This window comes from Scyliorhinus torazame, chromosome 10, assembly GCF_047496885.1.
Source record: "Scyliorhinus torazame isolate Kashiwa2021f chromosome 10, sScyTor2.1, whole genome shotgun sequence".
NCBI lineage: Eukaryota > Metazoa > Chordata > Chondrichthyes > Carcharhiniformes > Scyliorhinidae > Scyliorhinus > Scyliorhinus torazame.
This window is the reverse complement of record NC_092716.1, coordinates 165687910-165708758: the sequence shown is the minus strand read 5'-3', so window position 1 is coordinate 165708758 and position 20849 is coordinate 165687910. Positions and strand designations below refer to the sequence as shown.

General features: G+C 49.4%; 1 protein-coding gene across 1 annotated transcript in view; it reads left to right on the top strand.

Annotated features, from left to right (window-relative positions):
• The window catches only part of pnpla2 (patatin-like phospholipase domain containing 2), a 124898-nt gene that overhangs the window by 66263 nt on the left and 37786 nt on the right, over positions 1–20849 (top strand). The window contains exons 4-5 of the mRNA XM_072518907.1: positions 4907–5116; positions 10296–10356. Coding sequence (XP_072375008.1) covers positions 4907–5116; positions 10296–10356 — 271 coding nt within the window. The remainder of the gene's footprint in view (positions 1–4906; positions 5117–10295; positions 10357–20849) is intronic.

Genomic DNA, 20849 nt, shown 5'->3' with positions numbered 1-20849 from the left:
TTGGGTTCCTGGGGGCACCCCTTCTTCAGGACTACCCAAGGCCCCTTATACTCCCCAACCTCCCTGAGACCCCTACTTACCTGCCCTGCATACCCCACCCTCCTTTCATGGTCATGGTCCACTTCACCCCCTTGCCCTTGGCAGTGGCACCCGGGCACCCTTGCACTGCTACCCAAGCAACCGTCCTGCGGGCTTGGCAGTGCCAGCCGGACACCTGGGCAGTGCCAGGGGGCAGTGCCAAGTGCCAGTTGGGCAATGCCAAGGTGCCCACGTTCCAGGGGGAGGGCCAGGTGGTTACCCTGCAGTGACCCTGACACTCCCGGGGGGGGGGGGGGTCTCCGATGGCCCTGGAGACTCCCGGGTGCCGTTCCGCATGTTCATGTTAGTGTGGACCATTGCTGACAGGCGCTCGGCTGTGGTCTCGCTGGGGAGGGTGGTGGATCCCGTGTTGCCGGTGGATACCAGGTAAGTTTGACGAAGTTGGTTTAAAACCGGCTTTGGCGCGTGCCGTTTGGTCACACCCCTTCAGGGTGTGTTTCAGATTTGAAAGCCTCGTGGGACTTGGGTGAATCCCGCGAGGCGCAAAGACTGCCAGGAAGCCTGCGAGATTGCACCGTGCTCGAGGGATAGTGCATTACGGCCGGCGAATCGCGCCCTATGTTCCTTAACTATGGCATATGTATATCTTGGAGACATTGGAATTGACTTAAAATCAATTAGGATCTTGCCCTTTACCTCCTTAACCATCCATTTGAATAGATGGTAAATCAGTATAGTGGTTGTTGGGATGTAATGTAGGATGGATAGTGTTTGTTTTGTGCTGAGAGTAGATGAAATGTAAGTTTATAATGACATTAATGATTTCTCATTGGTGCGTAAACAGAACACATTGCAGAGACTCATTAACTCAAAAGGAACACTTTGACATAGTGGCATTATTTTAGGAGAAAATTACTTATGTAAAAGATAAGGGGAACTCCTTCAGGACTTTTCCAGTCTTGCTGAAACTAGTACAAGTAGTAAATGGTGACAGGCTTTATATCTCCTGAAGGCGTCCTTGGTAATTGGGTTATTATGTGAAGTTGATACCTGCCTCACTACATGTAAGAGGTTGTGGGTTATTATCTTCATTTATTAGTTAATACCAGAATTTCAATGTTTAACTCCCTTGAACGTATATTATAGCAAACGAGCTATATGATAATCTCCTATATACCCCCAACACTATGCGCACATTCTTGTTCAATACAGCTCTTCCTTCCCTAACAGTCCATTCTTGCTTTCTTGTCTTTTTCACATGCTCTCTGACTTTCTGCACTTTAATCCCCACACCACGGACGCGACCCTCCCAACAAATTTCTAAGTTAATTTGTGGTGGGTCTGTCAGGGGGTTTCCCGCCGGCGAGTTCCCCACCGCTATTCAATGACAGTCACTTTTTGGGGCCCTGGGGAGTTTCTCACTAGTTTAGCCCACACTTAGAATTTTCTTTCCCACTGTGGAGTTGAACTCAGAGATCCGGCCATCATTTTGAAGGGGTGCCCCAATCTCTAAGTAAGCTTGTGGGTCCCCCACACCTCCCCCACCCATGGGCAATGTTCCCCCCCCCCCCCCACACACACACACATGGACACTGCCCGTACTTACACTCCCCACCCTCCAAAACCACCCCTCCACCCTCATTTCATGGTCATGTCCCCATGTCCCCCTCGCCCCCTGACCCTTGGCAGTGCCACCTGGCACAGGCACCCTTGCAATGCCACCCTGGCACCCAGAAAGTGCTCATGCTAGCTTGGTAGTGCCATCCGGTCACCTTGGCAGTGCCAGGGTGGCAATGCCAAGGTGCCAGCTGGGAAGTGCCACGGTGCCAGTGTTCCAGGGGGCATGCTAGGGAGCCACCCTGCTCTTACCCTGATCGCCTAGGGGTCACCGATGGCCTGGGAGACTTCCCGAGCGCCGTTCGGCCTGGTCCACGTTTGTGTGGATCAACACTGATCAGTGCCCAGCTGCAGCTCCCCTGGGAGGCTGGTGAATTGAAGGAGGCTGGTGGATCCTGCGCAGGTGTCCTGCGCAGGAAACCTATTTCCCCATGCGTCGTTCTGTCCTGCCCATTTGGGCGGGCTTCTAACTCCGACGTCCCGCGGGACTTTGGTGAATCCTGCGAGGTGTGGAGGCTGTCGGGAGGCTCACTGCAGGCCACTCCTGGGATTCTCTGGCCGTGTTGTGCTCTCGCGTGAGAATTGCGCCCTACATTTCTGTTTGTTCTTCTGCACCACAATTTCTTTGTCCTGTCTGTTTCTCTTGATGTAGATTTTCGACTTGCCCTGTAGGGTTAGGGTTAGTGAGAAGCAGATTGCTCCAATTTGTAATAGCAGTTGTTGGATTTGGCCAGGTTTATCCACAAAATAGTTAAATCGTCTCATTTTGATCAGGAGAGTTCATGGGATGTAGTTGTCGTTGGAAAATTGGCACTTATTGCCAATACTTAGTTGCTCTTTAGAAGAACCATTGCAGTTGTTTGTAGTGACTTGAATACAACTGAGTGGCTCACTTGGCTACTTCAGAGTTGAGAAACAGGCACGTTGGCTGGGGACTGGTATCACATAAAAAACAAACTGGGTAAAAATTGGAGGATACTCATGAGCAGTTAAATTATTACAACAATCCAACAGCGTTGTAGTCGAGAACAAATTCTGAAATCAAATTCTACTATGATGGGATATGAACACTCTGGATTATTAATCCAGGCCTTGTGACTACTAGTCCAGTAACATAGCTATTACCGATATTTCTTAATTCTTCTCCACCACTGAATGCTTTGTTTTTCTGTTCACTGAACCGGGGGTTTAGGAAGTTCTTTGCCATGAGGGAAGAGGATTGTGAAATGATTGACGAGCTGGTGGTAACTGCCATTTGGCTAACATAGCAGTTATGGCAATGAGGCAGCCACACAGACTATTGCTCACGTGCTTATCTCATGTATTACTGTTCAGAGTTTGCCAAACCTCAAGACAGTGGCCGGAGTTCTCCAGTCATTGCGATGCACGTTTGGCAGCACATCCACACCTATGGGGTTCCCGGTGGCGCAGATGGTTACAATGGGAAATCCCATTGACCAGCGGCGGGAAGATAGAATCCCGCCGCCTGCGAATGGTGTGCCGCTGACAAACATGCAGCTGTGGGACCGGAGGAACCCTCCCAGTGTTTGTTTTGAGTGTTTGGGTTTAGGGCATTCCAATTGGGGCCGCCTATTCTGCAAATTATTTTCTATCGACTCTATCAAGTGCGAGGAATTCCTGATTATTGAAATAAGATGCACAATTCGACATGGGTAGTATGTTCAATTTAACTTTGATCCCTTGAACCTGATTTGCTGCTGCTTGGTTCAGTTCAGATAACTGAAGTATGCAAAAAACCCTTGCAATAATCTAATCTTCCACCATCCTGGCAGTCATACGATACAGTGATAAAGGAATTAACTGGAAATGTGAATCCTCGTCAGACCGCCCAAATATTTTTTCAAAATGAAGGGAGGTGTGTACAGGGTTCAATGCTTGGATTGGCATGGTATAACAATTCACCTATGTTGAACAGTAGTATGGTAAATAATTAACCAGGGACCTTGGTGTTATAAAGTTGAAATACAGGACATGACTGTCACCCCTGAGTCATACTTTGGAATACAGCATTAGTTCATGGAATAGTACATTCCAGAAAGAGATCATAACTAAGAAAACACCTGATAACTCTCTGCTGCTCTGTTTTTAATTTTTTATGGGCACATATAGGGGTTTCACCACTTATCTCTGGCTTCTCAGAGTTTGTACACCAGTATCATATGGAATAGATATTTTAGGAGCTCAAGGTCAAAGTGCCACCATGCTAACATAACTCCACTTTATTATGTTGGACAAAAAAAGTGTTCATGATGGTTGCTGTACATTTGTCTTGCGATCCCTTGTGAATAGTAGAACTTCGGAAGATTGGACGGTTATTGTTGCATGTAGACATTATTGTTGCACACATACAGTTCATGCATGAGATGTCTACAGGCTTTCTCAGTGCAGAGATCTCTCTTACTTCCTGAGCTCATCCACAAACACTAACGCCACGTTAAAAGTTGCACTAGTTGTGACCAGGCTGAAATGTCTCTTCATTTCCCCTTAAACTGAAGGGGGTAACATGTTGGTATACAGTCCCGCTGACCCACAGCATCTTGTACAAGAGGCTGGTCTGCATGTGTGAGCCGAGGCAGTGATTATCAGCAAACTATTCAATTATGGGGAAAGCCAACTGAGCCTGTTGCTATCCACAGCCGCATGTTTCCCAGCGATGAGGAGTAGGTGATTATTTCTCACTGGGCACATTTACTCTATTCTTCTCAGAACTAATTAGCATTTTGAGGTGTCCACTTATTTCTTTGTTAATATCGTTGATCAGATAAAGCTTGCATACAGGCAAGTATAAGAACATAACATAACAAATAGGACCAGGTCCAGGCCATGCAACCCCTCCAGCCTGCTTGTTGGTCAACAAGATCTTGGCTGATCTTCCATCTCTGTTCTGTTCTCCTGCACTATCCCCATGTGTATATAGCTTGCTTAAAAAAATGTAATTATTCCTGAAATTAATAGCAACACATGGTGACCAGAAGAGACAAATTCAGAAGAAGTGGTGTAATCTCCAATTCCTGACATTGTTGTGGTGAACACAGTCTGTCTCACAAAATTTATTTGGGGCTGTGTTGGATTGTGGGGAGGGGGTGAGTTGTGACTGCATTTTGGCTTCGGCCTATAGCCCTTTATTCTGTTCAAGACCATACAAGGTAACCCTTTTAGTCATTGTTCATTGTATTAATCATCTTAAATGTTCTTCTACAATTTTGATATGTATTTTTATTCTTCTCAGCGATATGTCGATGGTGGAATTACAGATAATTTACCTCAGTACGAACTTAAAAACACAATTACAGTGTCTCCCTTCGCTGGAGAAAGTGACATTTGTCCTCGTGATTGCTCGAGCAATATGCATGAGCTAAGAATAACCAATACCAGCATTCAGTTCAATCTACAGAACTTGTACCGACTTTCCAAGGCATTATTTCCCCCTGAACCAGAGGTAAGAATAAATAAATGAGGACGACGTTCCATTGTGTTCTGTTTTGATATTACAGGGTACTTCAAACCATGATCAGGCCTATTTACAAACTGTGCTGCAGATTCATTTTTTAAAACATTTACAGTACCCAATTATTTGTGTTGCAAAGATCAGTAAAGCTCCGACTCTTAACTATCGAAGGACCGCTCTAAATAGGCAACTTTCATCCCAAGGAATCAGAGAAGGCCTTGGTATTTGGAAGGTCAGTCTGACCACAGGACCAGTTTCCCTAGCTGAACTGTTAAAGATGGTAACAGGGATAACATTTCTATTCCTATAGGATCATGTAACATATTCCACTAATGCGAGATAAAGAACTTTAAATGGTTCTTTTATGGTGGGGCTCTGCTGCAGGCAGCACTAAGTAGTTTATTTTTGTGTGCTGTGGTTTAGCTGAACGTTTTTTTGTACAAATCGTCAAAAGAAGAAAATGTTCCAGTAATTGGAACGGAATGTCCATGAAATACACTAAGTATTGGTAACTAAAAATAATAGTGTACTATATAGAAAGTATTCTCAATTTGCTGAATTAAAGTGACAGAGGGGTAAAGAACTGGGATATTGAGGTGTAATATTTCGGAGTGCGCAAAATGTTTCATTCTTGATTACTGTAGGGAGGTTCCTGCTAGATGTTCAGACAATTAAACCTGCAACAGGGAAATCGTTTTGTCTGAAGGTTATTTATCAAATATAGTACTGCAGAGGGACTAACTTGCTGATTCATTCCTAAAAAGATCCTGTGTGACCTGTCCTATGAATTGTGTGAATTAAATTTGAAACCGTCTGCAGGGAAGGGACCCCACATCCAAGAAATGAGCCATCCTTGAGATGCTTCAGACTAGTAAATGATTGATGTTCTCCTGAAGCATACTTGTGACAATAAAGATTATAGGGGCGGCACGGTAGCACAGTGGGTAGCACTGTTGCTTCACAGCGCCATGGTCCCAGGTTCAATTCCCGGCTTGGGTCACTGTCTGTGCAGAGTCTGCACATTCTCCCCGTGTCTGCATGGGTTTCCTCCGAGTGCTCTGGTTTCCTCCCACAAGTCATGAAAGACGTGCTGTTAGGTAATTTGGACATTCTGAATTCTCCCTCTGTGTACCCGAACAGGTGCCAGAATATGGCGACTAGGGGCTTTCACAGTATTTCATTGCAATGTTAATGGAAGCCTACTTGTGACAATAAATTTATTATTATTATTATTATGTTAAGGCTGCAACTGTTCCCACATTGGAAAAATCATTCACAAACCAACCGCAGCAAAGGTTCTACCATTCCTTGTCCTGAGTTCAGCTCTATTGACGGTTCCTGAGAAAATTTAAGCAAACAAATGTTGGCTGTGATTTTCGCATTAGAATCATAGATTTCCTACAGTACAGAAGGAGGCTATTTGGCCTATCGAGAGCACCCTACCTAGGCCCACACTCCTGTCCTATCCCTGTAACCCCAACTAACCTTTTGGACACTAAGGGATAATTTATCATGGCCAATCCACCTAACGGGTACATCTTTGGACTGTGGGTGGATAAATCACCTGGACCAGATGGGGATAGCTGAGGAGATTGTGGGGGCATTGCTGGTGATCTTTCAGGAATCGCTGGAAGCAGGGAGGATCCCAGAGGACTGGAAAATGACTAATGTAACACCCCTGTTTAAGAAGGGAGGGAGGTAGAAGATGGGAAAATTAGAGGCTGGTTAGCCTGACTTCGGTCATTGGTATGATTTTAGAGTCCATTATTAACGATGAGATTGCAGAGTACTTGAAAGAGTGTGCTAAAGTAGGAGGAGTCAGCATGGCTTCATGAAGGGGAGGTCATGTCTGACAAATCTGTTGGAGTTCTTTGAGGAGGTAATAAGGACGTTGGACAAAGGAGAACTAGTGAATGTGATCTATTTGGTGTGGTGAAGGGGTATCTATAATTCCTGTTAGGTCAGGCGTTTCAGAATTTTGACCCAGTTGTGATGAAGGATTGGCAGGAGCGTAGGAGACCTGGAGAGGAACTTGGAGGTGATGGTCTTCTCATGCACCTGCTGCCCTTGTCTGCCTAGATGGTGAAAGTAACGAGTTTGTGATGTATTGTTGAAGAAGACTTGGCGAGTTGCTACAGTGCATCTTGTGGATGGTATACACTCAAATTGTGGTGAGCTGGTGGCGGAGGGAGTGAATGTTTAAGGTAGTGGATTAGCTAACAACCAAACGGGCTGATTCCTGTCAGATGGTGTTGAGCTTCTTGTGCTTTTCGACCTGCAGTCATCCAGGCAAGTGGAGAGTATTCTATCATGCTCATGGTTTGTGCCTTGCTGGAGATGGACCGGCTTTTGGGAATTTCCTTTAGCGTATCTTCACACACACAATATTTTTACCCTTTGGGAATAGTGGGGAATTGTGGAAGGATTCCTGAGCTGATTATCTGCCAGTGAGCTGTATTATAAACCTCTTTCAATGACCAAGAGGTTCTGGCATTGGATCAAATCCAGAACTTCTACTCCATAGGTAGCTGTGCCACAAGGCCTCCTAATCTTTGGGCGTCAGGAGGTGAGTTACTCACTGCAAAATTACCGCCTCTGACCTGTTCTTGTAGTCTATACCGGACCAGACCCCAACATTTGCTAGGATACCAGACAGAAACCCCAATTTGTTTATTTGTAAAGCTGTGAGGAAAGGATACTGCTCCAGGAGTGACTCCACGCACAAAGTAGGGATATGGCGGGTGCAATTTAACGAGAGGAAAAAAACAGAGACCTGTTTGGGGGGCAAATAGCAGGGTGTTTCTTGGCACCCACATTGCCGAGAGTGGCCCTGCTATCGATCGGGACATTGGTTTATTTTGGGGGGTCTCTGCAGGGAGCGCCCCACCAAGGCCACACTTCCCTCATTCCCTGCACTGACGAGATCAGCCTCCGGGACCCTGGCTGTGCCCCTGCTAGGATGCACAGCTGGCAGTGCCAAGGCGCCCAGGTGGCAGCAGGGATGCCAGGAGTACCATTCTACCCAGAACCCGACTGGGGCCTCTGATGGTGTGGGAGAGCTCCCAGGTGCCGTTATGCCTCTTCCAGGTTTGTGTGGACCAGTCCAAAGCAGCACCATGGTGAAGCCTTCCAAGCGAGGCCATTCGTTCCTGGGCCTTGGGATGATCGGGCGCAGACATAACAAAATGAACCTAATGGCTCATTTAAATATGTTAATCATAGATCCCCCGCACTGGGCAAGATCCAGATCACGACATCTCAAGAGATCTTGGTAGATCTTGCGAGGAGTTTCGAACGTCGCAAATCTTGTGAGAGTTCTCTCGCGAGATATAGCGTCCTCGTTGTGTCAGCAAGTCGGGCGTGACGAGGTTATTCAATTGCGCTCAGTATGCTTAAACAAACTTCATTATGAATGCAGTATTAAATTAACATTAACATCTTAAAGAAATAGCTTAAAATTACTAGTTAAACAATGCTTAGCAATAAAAGTAAACAGTTCAACATCCTAACTGCTATCCTTCCAATTAAGCAACATCCATCTCTGGTCAAAACATACTTTTAAATACAGTTAGCAAACACAGGAATACTTGCTGTTCAGGGATGTCTTGGAGAGAGAGAGAGGGATAACCTCCAGGAAACAGCCTGTAGATTATTGTCTGTGTCAAATCACTGTTTAACTTGACAACACTTTTCAGAAGCTTCTGTTCTATTAGGCTTGTTGTTTCACATATAAGCATGGTTTGAAATAAGAATGATCACATTTTTACAATGCCCTATTTACCCCTTCTGTCACCACAATGTCAGCCTGTCTTTTAAACTGGGATTTTAAAATAACTTGCTACAGCAGATACGTACACACACTAACCCAGTCATTTAACCATTACAGAACCAGATATGTGTAATACAATATATATCTGAAATTCCTGCATTCATCGCAAGCCCCAGTATTTATATGGCCAGTCTAGTAAAGTCATTGACCAATGTGGATCTTGATGGTGGGGAATTAAATGCTGTTTATGCTGTTGAACCCAATTCATTTTTTCCAATTAAGGGGCAATTTAGTGTGGCCAATCCACCAACCCTGCACATCTTTGGGTTGTGGGGCCGAAACCCATGCAAACACGGGGAGAATGTGCAAACTCCACATGGTCAGTGACCCAGAGCCGGGATCGAACCTGGGACCTCAGCGCCGGGAGGCAGCAATGCTCACCACTGTGCCACCGTGCTGTCCGACTGGTGACATTTTATAAACCTGCATAACTGCTCTGCATTTTTAGAAGGGATTACATTCGGAGTGCATCTGGCTCAGTTAAGCTATGTCTAACAATCTCAAACCTGCAACTTTGATTTGGCGGATGAAGCACTTTTTTTTAGACTGTAAGCAATTTAGCTTAATATATTGCTCCTTGAGTTGCCAGTTGAATGTTATATTTACTCTGGGAAGGATCATTATTGTCAGTTGAATGCCATCTTTACTCTGGAAAGGATCCTTAACCCCCGTACCTTTCTTGATCCATCATGTACTAATATGGCAAAGAGGGACAGGCATTGCAGGATGTCTAAACTCAGCATGAACTCTACTTTCAAAATCCATTGCACAATGTGAGCTGTTCTCCGAGCAGGCAAATGCATGCAAATCGTGCCTTGTATGAGCCAGATGAGTTGCTTCCAGATCAGAGCTTAAGATTATTTGATGCGGCAAGGTCTCAATGTAACAAGGCATGGGTGGTAGACTGTATGATGGGAAACTTTGCATTGAAGTAGATACAAAGCTATGTTACTTTTGTGTGGTTCACCGGCACAACTCCTATTTTGTTGATCCTTGAAGCATTGCAGGCAGGTTTCAGTTCCAGAAGTGTTTTTTTTTTTAAATGTCCAAATTCAGATTCAACAGGCGCTGACTTCTCTTCAGAAAAATTGAAGAGATTGAGGTGCCCAGACCAAATGGAGGTGCTTTTTGAACAAAACATCAAGTGATAGAAATGTACACGAGGGACTCGGATGAGGGTGGAGAAACGCAATGAACTGCTTCATTGAATGTCAGTAAACATTCCACAATAGGCATATTAAATACTAATGAAAAGAATGAAAATTTGCACAAAGCTAGCAGTTGGCATGTCCAATTCCAGTACAGATTTGTCCACTCAATATGTTTTAATCTTTTTGACAGGTGATGCGGGATATGTGCAAACAGGGGTACAGTGATGCATTTGACTTCCTCAAGAGGAATGGTGAGTGTGGACTGGGTTTCCCTGTTACATTTTTAAAATATGCAGGTTATTTGCTGTCTCCATTTATTTAAGTCTATGAGAACAATACTCAGTAAAATTAGATTTAATTAATCGAGGCAGTCGTAAATATTGCACATCATGTAGTCTAAAGAAGAGTTGAAATTCTTTTGGTAAGTGATTTTAAAACAAAATCACTGATGGTTGCTACCAATAATTTTGTCTTTAAAGAGATGACAAGAATCTTAAGCCTATTTGCATAGACAAAGGAAGTAGGAGGGCTAAGATCTACTTAAGTGATTGTGTTCCATCTGTTCCTCGGTGGGATTAGGTTTGGAGCAACCATTGGTCCATTGAAAACCAAGTAAACAAAGTTTAGCCTGGATATTCTCAGTGCAAATGTCAGAGAGCATACACCATCCCGGTATCCCACCATCCCTGAAATCAAGTGCACAATCTAATGATGGCATTGCACCTGACTCATGATGCAACACATTACACCTTGCGAGATCGAATGGGATCTTGCGCGGTATCGCGATCTGGATCCCGCCCACAATGGATGGGACCTAAATTTGCATATTCAACTGTGCAGTCAGGCTCATGGAGTGGACTCGCAATGGAGATTCCAGCCCATTGCCCTTCTTTCCATGAGTATGCCAAATGGTGCAGTCACCATATGCTTGTTTTGTACGTTCTAATGTGACAAACAGGATAGCAGAATAATTCCTATTTTGTGAAACATTTTTATGCCCTAATAAAATGCAGGGTAGTCTATGAAAGGGCTGTATTTTGCATTCATAGAAGTTACAGTGCAGAAGGAGGCCATTCGGCCCAGTGAGTCTGCACCGGCTCTTGGAAAGAGCACCTTACCCAAGCCCACACCTCCATCCTATTCCCATAACCCCATAACTCAGTAACCCGACCCAACACTAATTCTTTATCATTTAATCATACAGTAACCCCACCCAACACTAATTCTTTATAATTTAATTATACAGTAACACCACCCAACATTAATTCTTTATCATTTAATCATACAGTAACTACACACCAATAAATAGGCCATCCCTTAATTCAGTGGAGGGACTGAAAAATGTGAAAGATGGACAAGGTCCTGGTATTGCTAAGCTCACACACACTTGCTACTATCGATGGAGGCAAAATTCCATAAACCAGCCGGCCTGCCAATTTCTGCCCTCTTCCGAGGTCACAAAACTTCCTATCGATAAATTTGAAAACAAAAACTGCACCTACAAATCACTCCATAGGCAACATATTCGCACGCAACTGGCCTGAATCTCTTCCCCCCCCCCCCCCCACCCCCACCCCCACCCCCATTTAGGTTTAAGGTTATGGTGCTGGTAATTGCTTCTAAAACTGTTTCAATTGCAGAAGATGTTGAGGCAATCCAATTGGTGGCAACCATGTTTGCTTTATGGTTGCCACATTGTTCGCCGTTGCCACCATTGTTATGTTTAATATTCTGTCAAAGAAAAGTCATACGGTTGATTATTGCTGCAAAGGCTATGGGCCCTGAGAATATCCCAGCAATAGTATCGAAGAATAACACACAGCGGGGCAAGATTAAGAATGACAAGATTTTGCGGTGGAGAATCGAACTCTCCACCTATAACTACGACATCTTGTATCGTCCTGGGAAGCTCAATGAGCCCCGAAATGCCCTGTCCCGCGGTATATGCGCCAGCACGCAAACAGACCGGTTACGGGCCATCCACAACGACCTCTGTCATCCGTGGGTCATCCAGCTTCTCCACTTTATCAAGGCCCGCAACCTGCCCTACTCCACTGAGGATGTCAGGGCTGTGACCAGGGATTGCCAAATCTGTGCAGAGTGCAAGCCGCACTTCTATCGGCCGGACAAGGCTCACCTGGTGAAGGCCTCCCGTCCTTTTGAACGCCTCAGCATGGACTTCAAAGGGCCACTCCCCTCCACTGACCGTAATGTGTACTTTCTCAACGTTGTTGATGAGGACTCCCGCTTCCCGTTTGCAATGCCTTGTCCTGATATGTCCTCTGCCACTGTCATCAAGGCCCTGCACAACATTTTTTCCCTGTTTGGTTTCCCCGCCTATATACATAGCGATCGGGGCTCCTCTTTTATGAGTGAGGAGTTGCATCAGTACCTTCTCAGTAAGGGCGTCGCCTCGAGCAGGACTACCAGCTACAACCCCCAGGAGAACGGGCAGGTGGAGAGGAAGAATGCTACGGTCTGGAAGGCCATCCTTCTGGCCCTACGGTTAGTCTCCCAGTCTGCCGCTGGCAGGAGGTTCTCCCCGACGTGCTCCACTCCATCCGGTCGCTTCTGTGTACTGCCACAAACGAGACCCCCTCACAACCGTCTATTTGTCTTTCCCAGGACGTCGATCTCTGGGGTCTCGCTCCCGGCCTGGTTGACGAAACCTGGGCCAGTCCTCCTACGGAAACACGGAAGGAGTCATAAGGCCGATCCCCTGGTCGAGCGGGTTCAGCTGCTCCACGCGAACCCTCAGTACGCGTATGTGGCACACCGCGATGGACGACAGGACACAGTCTCCCTCCAGTACCCCCGCGCCCATTATCACCGCGCCCCTCCCAGCCACCTCCCCACCCACACCTTCACCAACATCTCCCACAGGGTCCTTTAGCCCTGCCTCTGCGTCGTCACCCTATCCGGGACCCTGTGGTGCCGGCGATGTGCTCCCGGAGCCGAAGGTCTCGACGCCAGTGTCCATGCCGGAGCTGAGGGGTTCGCAGCGAACAATTCACCCTCCTGTGAGACTGAACTTGTGAATCCGCTTCATCCCCGCCGGACCTTTTTCTTAACGGGGGTGAATGTGGTGAGCCACGTATGGCTACGTAAGGCTGTTTGAATATATGTTCACTACTGTTCTAGTACTATCATTATCTCCACTGTTGTATATACTTACTGTTGGAATGTTGTTATTGGTGCTGCTGTTGGCTCTGCACCTGGTGATTGTTGCGCGATGTCCGTTCATTCGTTGTCGCAGCGTCTGCATGGTCTCGCCAATGTACCACGCTTCGGGACATCCTTTCCTGCAGCGTATGAGGTAGACAACGTTGGCCGAGTCGCACGAGTACGTACCGCGTACCTGGCAGGAATGTTCCCTTCCAGTCGGAGAACACTTCAGCAGTCAAGGGCATTCAGCCTCTGATCTCCGGGTAAGCGTTCTCCAAGGCGGCCTTTAGGACGCGCAACAACGCAGAATCGCCGAGCAGAAACTTATAGCCAAGTTCCGCACGCATGAGTGCGGCCTCAACCGGGACCTGGGATTCATGTCACATTACATTCATCCCCCACCATCTGGCCTGTGAAATCCTACCAACTGTCCTGGCTTGATGTAATTCACACCTCTTTAACCTGGGGTTACCCCATCTCTGGATCTGTAAAGATTTAATCACCTGCTAATGGTCGCATTCCAAGCATTGTTTGGCATCTTTGAATTTGTCTATATATGTGTTTCTGGAACATACCTCTTCATTCACCTGAGGAAGGAGCAGCGCTCCGAAAGCTAGTGACATCGAAACAAACCTGTTGGACTTTAACCTGGTGTTGTAAAACTTCTTACTGTGCTCACCCCAGTCCAACGCCGGCATCTCCACATCTTCTGATTTGACATAGAGAAAGGAGGCAGAACAGCTCGTGTATTTTCACATTCTAACCTGCCTCTAACTGGATCAACTAAATTGTGGCATTGATGATATCTATGATGAGGACTCTAGCTATGATAACTTCATGTATTCCACCTGAGGATCATAATGCAAATGTTTGGGAAGTGAAAGGTGGATGAAGGGCTAAACTTACTCAATAGGAATAGCCTGGCTTTTCAATCTCCTTCATTAAGTTTATTTTGTCTGTATACTTCAAATCAGATTACTTCTAAGTTTGTTTTTTGCCATCTTGTGGTGATGCTAAGCAACCACACTCCCACACTATTTGGTTACCAATTTACTTCCCCTCCTGTTTCCTTCAGAAATATTGGCGTTTTGCTGGTTTATCAGGCACCAGGTGCCCTTTTATATTCTAGCAAAACAAATTTGGCAGCTGTTTGTATTGTGTGAGCTGCAGCAGTGTTTAAAACCAGTCAAAAATATGAAAGCAAAACACCTGGCGTTGCTGAAAATTTGAAATAGAAATAGAAAATGCTGGAAATACGCAGCAGGTCTGACAACACCTGTGGAGAGCAAAACACAGTTAATGTTTCAAGTCGAATATGATTCTTCAGCTCTGAAGAAGAGTCATGTTTGTCTCAAAGCGTTCTGGGTTTCTCTCTGCACGGGTGCTGCCAGACCTCTTGAGTGCGTCAAATATATGAATGTTTTCAGGGATAACTGACATATGTGCAGACTGAAGAACAGATTTATTGTAAAGAGCTGAAGTGAATGCAGCACAAAAATTATCCGTAGATGCACTATTTAAATTTTTTTTTAAGAGTACCCAATTATTTTTTGTTCCAATTAAGGGGCAATTTAGCTTGGCCAATCCACCTACCCTGCACATAGAACATACAGTGCAGAACATTCGGCCCATCGGGTCTGCACCAACCCACTTGAGCCCTCACTTCCACCCTATCCCCATAACCCCTCCTAACCTTTTTTGGTCACTAAGGGCAATTTATCATGGCCAATTCACCTAACCTGCACATCTTTGGACTGTGGGAGGAAACCGGAGCACCCGGAGGAAACCCACGCAGACACGGGGAGAACGTGCAGACTCCGCACAGACAGTGACCCAAGCCGGGAATCGAACCTGGGACCCTGGAGCTGTGAAGCCACAGTGCTATCCACTTGTGCAACCGTGCTGCCCCATCTTTGGGTTGTGGGGGTGAAACCCACGCAGACATGGGGAAAATGTGCAAACTCCACATAGACAGTGACCCAGGGCCGGGATTCGAACCCGGGTTCTCAGCGCCGCAGTCCCAGTGTTAAACACTGCACCACATGCCGCCCCTGTAGACGCACTATTAATCAGAAGCTGAATAATTTAACTGAATGTTGCATTGCATCTGGTCTTCAGCAGGTGGCATTGGATTGCGTTCAAGGACAGACATTCTGGCTGGATGTGACTGTAGTCTGACCTGAGTTTGGTTAACTTGGCACAGCCTGGGAATTGAAGTTTGAGATTATTTAGTCCACGAGTCTTAATTATTCTGGGCAGGACTTCCGGTTGCGGCAATGCGAAGCTAAGTCGCACTTTCGGCAGCTCCCGCTAAAAACGGACTTTTGGGCTCTTTTTAGGGCCCGTAACGGCGTTTGTTCGACGTTTCCCGGTGTGGGAAGGGCCAGCAACATTCCCCCGATGATGTATGGATTGGACCAGGAGCGGGGCAATTGAAAAAGTGGCATTGAAGCAAAGAAAGGTGCGAGGGAGGAGGACCAAGACGGCGGCGGGCGGAGACCAGGCAGCGTGGAGGCAGTGGGCGCATGAACAGCAGGAGCTTCTCCAGTGCTGTTTTAAGGAACTGAAAGCAGAGCTGCTGGAGCCGATGAAGGCTTCAATCGATAAGCTGCTGGAGACCCAGACGGCCCAAGGGGTGGCGATCCGGGAGGTCCGGCAGAAGGTCTCGGAGAACGAGGACGAGATCCTGGGCCTGGCGGTGAAGGTGGAGGTGCACGAGGTGCTCCACAAGAAGTGGCAGGCGAGGTTCGAGGAGATGGAGAACCGGTCGAGGCGGAAAAACCTGCGGATCCTGGGTCTCCCGGATGGGCTGGAGGGATCGGACGTGGGGGCCTACGTGGTCACCATGCTAAATTCGCTGATGGGAGAGGGGGCCTTTCAGGGGCCCTTGGAGCTGGAGGGGGCCCACCGAGTGCTGGCGAGGAGGCCCAAGCTCAGTGAGCCGCCGCGGGCGGTGCTGATGCGATTCCACCGGTTTGCTGATCGAGAGTGTGTGTTAATGTGGGCCAAGAAGGAGCGGAGCAGCAGGTGGGAGAACGCGGAGGTACGGATCTACCAGGATTGGAGGTGGCGAAGAAGAGGACCGATTATAACTGGGCGAAGGCAGTGCTGCACAGGAAGGGGGTGAAGTTTGGTATGCTGCAGCCGGCGCATCTGTGGGTCACCTATAAGGACCGACACCATTATTTTGAGTCCCCGGAGGAGGCGTGGACCTTTGTTCAGGCCGAAAAACTGGACTCTGACTAAGGGTCGGGGACGAGGGGTCGCGGTGGAGCGATGGTTGGGGATTGTTCGGTTGGGTTTCGAGGGGGCTTCTTTGTTTTTCGGGGGGTTTTCGGGGGTTGATTGGGCATTGTTTTGATTAGGTCCACCAGGTGGGCAGGTAAACTGCTTGGGGGGTTGATGGTCGGTAGGGGAGATGGGGCCCCGGGGGGGGGGTGCCCTTGAGTTGGCGGTAGTAGGACCGGGCCTGGAAAGGGAGCTGCGCCAGGGGAGGCGGGGCCGGGCGAGTGGAAAGCGCGGGCTTTTCCCCGCACTTAGGGTTGAAGGGGCGGGGCCGGGGCTGGGAAGCGCGGGCTTTTTCTCCCGCGCTGGGAGTGGAATGGATGAGATCCTGCTGGTGGACAAGGGGGGGGGGGGGAGGGGAAGTTCCACACTTGGGGGGGGGGGGGGGGGGTCAATGGAGCGGCGGGAGTGGCCGGGGTCAGCAGGAGTCAGCTGACTTACGGGAGTGCAATGGGGGGAGCAATGCAGCTGGGGGGGGGGACCTAGCTGGATCGGGATAAGGGGGACCGGGTTGCTGCTGGAATGGCCAAGGGGAAGCTGGAGTTGGTAGAGGAGGTCAGGGCGGGGGTCTGCCGCTGTGGGGTACGGGTCGTGTGGGGGGCACGGGCACGTGGCTGGCCTAGGATGGGCTATGGCTAGTCGGCGGGGGAGGGGGGGGGGGGGTGAGTAGCCCCCTGATCCGGCTGATAACCTGGAATGTAAGGGGACTGAATGGCCCGGTCAAGTGGGCCTGGGTGTTCGCGCACCTGAAGGGGCTGAAGGCGGATGTGGCCATGCTTCAGGAGACGCACCTGAGGGCGGCGGATCAGGTAAGGTTGAGAAAGGGGTGGGTAGGGCAGGTGTTTCATTCGGGTTTGGATGCAGAAAATCGGGGGGTGGCGATCTTGGTGGGGAAGAGAGTGTCGTTCGAGGTGTCGAGCATTGTGGCAGACAATGGCGGTAGGTATGTGATGGTAAGTGGCAAGCTGCAGGGGGAACGGGTGGTGTTGGTCAATGTATATGCGCCGAATTGGGACAATGTGGGGTTCATGCGGCGTATGCTGGGCCGGATTCTGGACCTGGAGACGGGTGCCTGATAATGGGGGGATTTCTTTTTTTTAAGAAATATTTTTACATATTTTCAACATACCCCCCCCTTACAGAAAAAAGAAAAACAAAGAACACATAAATAAACAACTTACAACTACATCACAAATTCCCCCAATATGCAATCCCCCCATTAAGCAATAATAAACACAGTAGAAAACACAAAGTACACCCCCCCCCCCACTGGGTTGCTGCTGCTGCTGACAACCTCCTAACACTCCGCTAGAAAGTCTAGGAACGGTTGCCACCGCCTGACGAACCCTTGCACAGACCCTCTCAAGGCAAATTTTACCCTCTCCAATTTAATGAACCCTGCCATATCGCTGATCCAGGCTTCCACGCTTGGGGGCCTCGCATCCTTCCACTGTAGCAGAATCCTCCGCCGGGCTACCAGGGACGCAAAGGCCAGAACACCGGCCTCTTTCGCCTCCTGCACTCCCGGCTCGTGCGACACCCCAAATAGTGCTAACCCCCAGCTCGGCTTAACCCGGGTGTTCACCACCTTAGACACCGTCCTCGCAATACCCCTCCAGAACCCATCCAGTGCCGGGCACACCCAGAATACGTGGGCGTGACCCGCTGAGCTCCCTGAGCACCTCCCACACCCGTCTTCCACCCCAAAGGACCCGTCTAGCCTCGTCCCTGTTATATGCGATCCGTGAAGAACCCTAAATTGTATCAGGCGAAGCCTGGCGCAAGAGGAGGAAGAATCATCCCCACCCAGGGCGTCCGCCCACGCACCCCCGCCCATCTCCCCCAAGCTCCTCCCCCTATTCGCCCCCCAGCTCCTCCACCGAGGTCTCCCCCTCCTCCTGCATCCCCTGGCAGATCGCCGAGACCCCACCCTCTCCAACCCACACCCCCGAGAGCACCCTATCCTGGATCCTGAGTGCTGGAAGCAGCGGGAACTCCCTCATCTGCCGTCCCACAAACTCCCTTACCTGCATGTACCTGAAGGCATTGCCGGGGGGGAAGCCCGAATTTTTCCTCCAGCGCCCCAAGGCTCGCAAACGTCCCATCTAAAAACAGGTCCTCCATCCTTCTAATTCCTGCCCTGTGCCAGCTCAGGAACCCTCCATCCATTCACCCTGGGACGAACCGATGGTTCTCCCGGATCGGGGACCAAACCGAAGCCTCTACCTCACCCCTGTGGCGCCTCCACTGCCCTCGAATTTTCAAAGTCGCCGCCACCACCGGACTCGTGATGTACCTAGTCAGAGGGAGGGGCAGCAGTGCTGTCACCAGTGCTCCCAGACCCGTGCCCACACAGGACGCCATCTCCAGCCTCTTCCAGGCCGCCCCCTCCCCCTCCATTACCCACTTGCGTATCATCGCCACATTGGCAGCCCAGTAATACCCACACAGATTAGGTAACGCTAACCCTCCTCTGTCCCTACTCCGCTCCAGAAACACCCTTCTCACCCTCGGGGTCTTTTTCGCCCCCGGTCCCCCCCCCCCCCCCCCCCCCGGACCAGCCCCCTCCAGTTCCTGGACTCCCTTAGAGCCATAGCCAAAGGCTCAATTGCCAATGCAAATAGAAAGGGGGATAGGGGGGCACCCCTGCCTCGTCCCCTGGTACAGCCAAAAGTATTCCAACCTCCTCCGATTCGTGGCCACACTCGCCACCGGGGCTTCGTAAAGTAGCCTAACCCAACTAATTAACCCCTCCATGAACCCAAACCACCTCAACACTTCCCAAAGGTACCCCCACTCCACCCTATCGAAGGCCTTCTCCGCGTCCATCGCCGCCACGATCTCCGCTTCCCCCTCCACTGCAGGCATCATGATTACGTTAAGGAGCCTCCGCACATTGGTACTCAGCTGCCTTCCCTTCACAAAACCTGTCTGGTCCTCGTGAATCACCCCCGGGACACAGTCCTCAATTCTGGTAGCCAACACCTTCGCTAACAGCTTCGCGTCCATGTTGAGGAGAGAGATTGGCCTATACGACCCACACTGTAAAGGGTCCTTGTCCCGCTTCAAGATCAGCGCCCTGGACATTGTCGGGAGTAGGGCCCCCCCTCCCTCGCCTCATTGAAAGTCTTCACTAATAGAGGGCCCAGCAGGTCCATGTATTTACAGTAAAATTCCACCAGGAACCCATCTGGCCCCGGTGCCTTCCCCGCCTGCATACTCCCCAGCCCCTTAGTCAGCTTCTCCAGCCCTACCGGTGCCCCAAGCCCAGTCACCTGCTCCTCCTCCACCCTCGGGAACCTCAGTCGATCCAAAAATCGACGCATCCCCCCCCTCCTCCGCCAGGGGCTCAGACCTATACAGCCCCCAATAAAAGTCTCTAAATACCCCATTTATTCCCACCGCACTCCGCACCGTGTTCCCCCCTCTATCCCTAACTCCCTCAATCTCCCTCGCTGCCTCCCGCCCCCGAAGCTGGTGTGCCAACATCCGGCTTGCCTTCTCCTCGTACACCGCCCCTTGCGCTTTCTTCCACTGCACCTCTGCCTTCTTGGTGGTCAACAGATCGAACTCGGCCTGGAGGCTTCGTCGCTTCTTGAGTAGACCCTCCTCGGGGACCTCTGTATATCTCCTATCCACCCTTAAAATCTCCCCCACCAATCTCTCCCTCTCGCCCCTCTCCTTCTTCTCCTTGTGGGCCCTAGTGGAGATTAGCTCTCCCCTAATCACCACCTTCAGCGCCTCCCAGATCACCCCCACCTGCACCTCCCCATTATCGTTAGCCTCTAGATAGCTTTTAATACATCCCCGGATCCGCCCGCTCACCTCCTCATCCGCCAGCAAGTCCACATCCAGGCGCCACAGTGGGCGCTGGTCCTTCTCCTCCCCTAGCTCCAGCTCCACCCAATGCGGGGCATGGCCTGAGATGGCTATGGCCGAATACCCCGTGTCCTCCACCCTCGGGATTAGTGCCCTGCTCATAACGAAGAAGTCTATCTGGGAGTAAGCTTTACAGACGTGGGGAAAAAAGAAAGTTCTCTGGCCCCCGGCCTGACAAACCTCCATGGGTCCACTCCTCCCATCTGGTCCATAAACCCCCTCAGCACCTTGGCTGCCGCCGGCCTCTTACCCGTCCTGGACCTGGAGCAGTCCAATGCTGGATCCAGTACCGTGTTGAAGTCCCCCCCCCCCCCCCATTATCAAGCTCCCTGCCTCCAGGTCTGAATCCGGCCCAACATGCGCCGCATAAATCCGGCATCGTCCCAATTCGGGGCATATACATTCACTAATACCA